Consider the following 6,640-nt stretch of genomic DNA (forward strand, 5'->3'; position numbering starts at 1 on the left):
CACCTTCTTTCATTTTTGTTATTGATAGCTGTTACTGGCAATATTTGAAAAAGTATTGCCAGTTTTATCGGAACTTTAAAATAATATTGACCGTCCTTCACATTGCAATTCTTTATGTAGATTGCGAAGCGGATATAATTCGGTAAATAGTAGCACAATGAAAACAAATAATGATTAAAGTCGTTAATAGAGATAACAATCAATCCTTTAATACTCATGATGACATGCTTTTTGCCTTTGTGATAATTAGTTTTTTTTTTACCAGCTGGATGCTGCAATATATGCTACTCATTGACTACAGGAAATCAAAATCCAAATTTTAAACAACCCAACGTCATATCGTCTACCTAACATAATATACGGATAGTAGCTCTATCTACAAGGTCCGAACCAACTTCCATCCATTAAAAATATATAGGTATGTATTGAAAATTTTATCTGAATCAGACCAGGCTATTTAGAAGAAGGACTATGGCCCCATAGTAGAGACAAACACGCAAGTACAAAGGAATTATATGTACCTCTACAATGTACTTGATAAAAAGTTTTTGCGATGTTCACAGGTAAATTCGTCAGCACGACTGTCTACAATTTCAGAAATTAGTCATCGTTGGATTTTTTGAATGCCCAGATCCTATAAACCAGAAACGATTTGTTTTGCTTACTTTAAACATTTATTCTACGAGACTTATGTCAATAAACAATCATCTGTAAGATTCAAAAACTTTACCCTCCTTTGTAACAAAGTGGTAACAGAACCTTTATCAATAGATAAGTATCAATAAGAACAGTAAGTTCGGCGGCAGTTTACCGATCATCGACGCAAGATAAACCGATAACGAGCCGTTATCGGTAATTAACTGATACCGTTCGAAACCGCGATAACGATAGAACATCATTTCTTTGTATTTGTTGCAAATTGTATGCAAATTACTGGAATCGCTTATCTGTATTATAAGTATTATTGGAATATTACTTTCACGTGATAATAATTGATCTATTTATAGGACTTCGCCTTTTGATTAACTGTGTACTTTATGAAGAACACGACTTTGAGTACGTTACGCCAATGTTCTCAAGATAGAACAAGGATAAAACATATCATATTTGCAAACTGGATAACAACTTTCTCAGTCAAATATCTCATTGCAACAAAAAATATATATTTTACTTTTTGAAAAGCTATAGACAGTTAAAATGAAAGATTTTATATTAAAAAAATCTTATATACCTATATTTATATTTACAGTAAGGGCATACAAACGGATTATCACTGATCACACTAAACCTTCATTTTCTTCTTCTTCGGTTTAATGGGTAATGGACCGCCAATCTTGAACACCGTACTGGAACAGAAAACAATTATTTAAATAAAAAAAATACATACAAACATTCATATTGAGAATCTCCTCTTTTTTAGAAAGTCAGTTGTTAAAAATGGCTGTGAATAAAATTAAAACAGGGCCAAAAAAGGTGGGATGACATTGGCCATATGAAACCACTTTTCAGGCCCCTGAAAGCCAATTTAATATTTCATCTAAATAGGTAGGTAGGCATTTACATTAAGACTTTATAAATATGTATGAATTAGGAAATAAGTCATTCAAATACTCACTGACAAGTTGTACAAATAGGACTGAACTTGCAGAACACTGAAACAAAACATGAAATCAGATAAATTCATTAACCTTTTCACCGCCACACCATATCGGTATTCCTATGCCCTGTACGCCAAGCCCGAAAATCTTAAATTAAATATCTACTAAAAAATACATAAAAGTAATGATTTAATAGGTTTATTTTGTATTTTTCTGCGACCTGTTTTTTGTCGAGTATAGCCGTCGTTGGCGCACAGGGCACGCTTGCTCATGTCGGCTATAGCCGACATTGGCGTTCAAAAGGTTAAAGACCGTCCAAGTGCGCTGTACGAGACCGACTCGCGCACGAATGGTTTCGTACCATTGTGTAGAAAACAGCTATCAAATCACATTTGTTGTAGGTATGGGAGGCCTTAAAATATTTATTTTTATTATACCAGTTTTCAGTAGGTATTTTTTATTACATTACGTACCTATTTTGCCTTTGTTATTATATACATATTATTGTATGCCCAAACGGGCTGATTGTTGTACTGTAATTATATACCTAACACCTGTAACCAACACATTCAATACAATAAAGATTACATTCAACATTTGAAAAATTTAAACTGTCCATCTTGAGTTACAGCCTGGTAACAGACGGATATCGTAGCAGTCTTAGGGTCCGTTCAGATAGACCGGAGTGGGCTCCGATCGGCTGCGTGAGATGCAATCGGACCCAAACGTCTGCGTGACCAAGAAAAAGTACGCGATCGGAGCCCGTCGGCTCCTCTTATTATTTCACACCAAGCGCCTTCAACCATACTTAATGTCAAAAGCAGTGCACATGCAAAAACAAACCTTACTACAAAAATAATAAGTAGGTACTCGATTTACAACGTGTTAAGAATTTGCTCTCCTCTCCGAGCCGGTCTGTGTGAGCGGACCCTTAGTAATATCGTCTCATTTTTTCATCTTGATACAAAAAAAAAACAGTAATCAAACAGACTCCTCGTTTACACTCACCACTGAGACACACAGAGCACACATATCCTATAGTGAGCAGTTCTCTGTGACAGAAGCATGCGGCGCGGTAGTCCACGCGGCCACGACCGGGTAGCACCAGCTTTGTACGCTCTGAAGACTCCGGGAGAAACACCCACTGGAAATAAAAGTTTTTAGTTAGAATTATTTTAAGAGATGACTGAGGTGAGGTTGATGGAATAAAGTGGTTTGTAAGTGAACAGCTTACTTTTTAAGATTTATTTCAGTTTTTTGGTATTTTATTTTGAAGAAATGGTATGGTTTTAAAGCAAAAAGGCTCAGTCTTTGTTTTATTTAACGATAAGGTCAGTACCGCAACAAAGATCGAGTAAATAGTTGATTTAGACATAATTGCGAAAACATATTGTACCCATGATATCCCTCATGAAATCATATAGGGAAATATTAAGGAAGACAGAAATATTCAGTATAATTTTCAAACATACCCCTTACCACTACAGAATTTTATAGTGACCATTCAACGGTATAAAAATAATTACAAGTTCGCCAACTGCCAAAATGACAAATATTTAAAACATATATCTCACCAATAAATACTGGAGCAGTCCTTCAAGTGAGGGTACTTTGAGATACAGGCCTCCGGTGATGTCACAGCCTTGTTGTAACAAACTTAAGTGCTTGTCTAGCGAGCACACATCTATTAGTACTTGCTGTTTCTGTGGATATAGGATTAAGTCATTTTTAGATTGAGAATACAATTTGATGTTTCGTATTTTTAGTAAGACCAAGAAGAAGACACAAGTGTCACATATTTGATAATCGAAACTGAAACTGATTGTAGGTAGTTGTATGAATTCCATAAAAGGTTATATAGGTCCAGGCTAAAGCAAGAGATTTCTGGTGCTGCGGGATTGTTCAAAAGAGTTACCGAGGCCCTGGTAAATAAAGGGCTTAAGAACGAACATACCTGGGTTTTAAGCTAAAGTAAGAGATAGATAACTTTTTCATTATTTTTACTTTTGTTACTACCCAATATTATAATTTTAATCCTCTTCTTTCTATGTTGGTAGCAAAGTCCGGTTCATAAGATAATAGACAGAAAGTAATACCTGTGCAGTGAAGAAAACATTCATATAGTTGATGTACTGAGCGGCCGTGTCACTGCTACCCGTCACTATTAATATACGACTTGTCAGACGCAGGCCGGGCGGCGCTTCACGACGAATCTGAAATGTAGAATGTATTTGATTATTTATCAATTTATATGCAAATGAGAAAGGAGAAAAGTGAAGAAAGATTTAGATTAAATTATTGAACGAAGGTAACTTGCAATATAAAAAAATTAAAGAGGTGTAGATTGCACGTAGTAAAGAAACGTTATATTATTTTAAAACATAACAAATATATTACACAAGTATTATTTTATGTATGTTGTACTGAAAAGTGGACTGTTTCTAGTGAGCTGAGCAGTGCATAGTAATCTTAACTCTTTATTCATTGCAAGTTTTTACTGAAAATAGAAAAAAACTAAAAAAAAAGGTGTTCAATAATATTACAATATCCAGTAATATAAATGGGGATATGAAAGAAAGTATTTTACTCTTCACAGATAAGTGGTGTAGTTTCGATGAGCATATGAATGGCAGTTTTTATAAACTGATTGGTTTTTTTAACTAACCTTAGCTATAAAGCAGAGAGCCATAGCGACTGCACCGGCCAGCAGTGATTCTCCCGGCTTATCATCCTGTGGCTGACTCTTTATTAGATTTACCAATCTGGAAATACATTATAAAACATGAGAAAGACTGAGCTTAGAACTAGGAGATGGATATAGGATACTTTTTATTCCCATCTAGGTTCAACTAATGTGGGTGAAAGCACAGACGGTAATATTTAAGCTATATTCAGAACTTCCAAAGTTTATATTAAAATTATTTTCTAAATTTTTGGTATATTTACCTCATTTTAATAGTTTTCTCAACTAATGTAAACAGCTCATACTGGCCATCTATTTGTCTAACATCCAAAGGTTTGCCAGGAGATGGATACAGGTATTCACTGGAAAATTAAACAAATAATTAATTTACTCTGTAATACACAATTAATCCTTGGTGTGGTTTGGTGAGTCTAATAGACTCATGCTTAAGTTGCTAGTGAACCATAAATAGGTTTTATTTAATAAGATTTTAAGCAATCAGGTATTCATAACTTTAAAATTGAATGAAATATAATCAAATAAATAAAAGACATATCCTGCCTACTTTACCATGAGTTTATGTATTGCATAAACCATATGTATTAAATAAATAATCAATTATTTATGCAAGTAATCCAAAGTCTACCAAATTGTATCAGTAAACATTATCTACTAAAACCTTACCTCTTATGAAAATGGCATCCGATAACGGCCAGTTCATTCCTCGACTTCTGCATGAGATGAGAGTTGGCAAACGCTATGACAGCATCTAGGCAGTTAGTCAGCACTTTTGGGTCCTCCGTAATATACCTCTGGTTTGGATTTGTGTCCACTATTATAACTAAAAGGCTACTATCTGAGGGACCTGGAAATTTTAAATAAAGAATTTAGAAATGTCATTCAAAAAAGTAAGATGAAGGTGAAGTTTGTCTTTGGAATTGGTTTTGCTTTTTTTATTAAGTCTTGCACGAGGAAATGTGTACTGGAGTCAAAATATAGAGGTATATTTATCACTTATTTTGATGATATGTTCTTATGTTTTTACAGTTATTTTGTTGTTGCATTTAACTTCTTTACTTGGTTTAAGATGGAATTAGAGCCTTTTATTGATAATTAGGTTCAAATAAGGCATCTTAAGTATATTCTTGGTGTAAGATTGGTAACAAAACTATCAGAAATAAAGGTTTGTAGGTTAGAAACCAGTAACAGAAACTTACCATCATCGTCAGCCATTTTGTAAGTTTGTACTTCAGAATTTATTAAAAATTTTGTTTATTTAATCACGGTTTCTTTTATTAGTCGTTTCTTGCAAATATAATTATGTTTAAAAACTATTTCTATGCGTTTAACAACAAACAATGAAGGATATGCAAGTTTGACAGTTTACTAACAGTGACATTGACATAATTCATGACATATTGAGTGTTGCCAAGCAAGACAAAAATTTTAATAACTAAGAAGAAAAACAAAAATAAAACAAACATTGTTCTTTTAAAACAGATATTTAAAAATTATCTAATTGTTGTGTGGCCCATTCAGAAGTCTTAACTTTATGTTCTCCGATTTTCATTATGTACCTATGTATTAAAATCTTTTCCATCTCCTTCCGGCTATGATCCCGATCTCCTTGATATACACAACAATTATGATTTCCTCCGTGTCAGCATTAGCTATCACACTAATGGCAAGATTTCACCAAAATTGTACGCGTCCGGCGCGAGTGTATTGCTAATATGTGTTGGCGCATATAATTGCAACCATGCAATTTCACAAACATTTTAGAATTATCGCACGTAATTTGTTAAGTACCGTTTCTCTCACTCCAGCCAGTTACATTCATACTTAACAAACTCATCTCTTCATACTATGCACTCTTTTCTCACCCCACATTTTCAATACTCAGCACTCTGATGCATATATCAAGTACTGGAATCTTTGCTAGCGCTTTCCCTTAATAGCTTATATTTTATGTCACGGAAATCTAAAAAAAATAAAAGGACACAAAATACAAGTAAAAATAAGGAGCCCTAAATATAATTAGTTGCTTACAACCATTAACAAGCCCACATGTCTGTTATTAATTTAAATAATTGTTTAGAAAGCACCTGAGGACAGATGTCAGTGGTGCTACGATACATATTTGTCAAAGGCGCATTGCTCGCATAGTTTGTGACCAGAGATACATCATGTAAGGTTTGTACCAATCAGTTTGACTCGTGCGCGTCTAATGCATTGGTCTGATAATATCGGGGACTAAAGAATTGGATGGATTTTTCGTTGGTGTTGAAGGTATTATTTATTCTAATTTTTGTTGCTATGTAGATCATTATTTCAATATATCTTATTTTTAATCAATATC

General features: G+C 33.9%; 1 protein-coding gene across 1 annotated transcript; it reads right to left on the reverse strand.

The window, feature by feature from the left end:
- Positions 1-1,204: 1,204 nt before the first annotated feature.
- Positions 1,205-5,660, reverse strand: LOC110373611 (general transcription factor IIH subunit 3). The gene is made up of 9 exons (XM_064040125.1): positions 5,499-5,660; positions 4,966-5,146; positions 4,545-4,643; positions 4,264-4,360; positions 3,695-3,811; positions 3,173-3,301; positions 2,607-2,742; positions 1,616-1,652; positions 1,205-1,346 (listed from the first exon to the last, which is right to left on the reverse strand). Exons 1-9 carry the CDS (start codon positions 5,512-5,514, stop codon positions 1,283-1,285), a joined length of 876 nt encoding a protein of 291 aa, XP_063896195.1. The 5' UTR covers positions 5,515-5,660; the 3' UTR covers positions 1,205-1,282.
- Between the last annotated feature and the right edge of the window lie 980 nt (positions 5,661-6,640).

This window comes from Helicoverpa armigera, chromosome 21 (assembly GCF_030705265.1).
Source record: "Helicoverpa armigera isolate CAAS_96S chromosome 21, ASM3070526v1, whole genome shotgun sequence".
Classification (NCBI taxonomy): Eukaryota; Metazoa; Arthropoda; class Insecta; order Lepidoptera; family Noctuidae; genus Helicoverpa; species Helicoverpa armigera.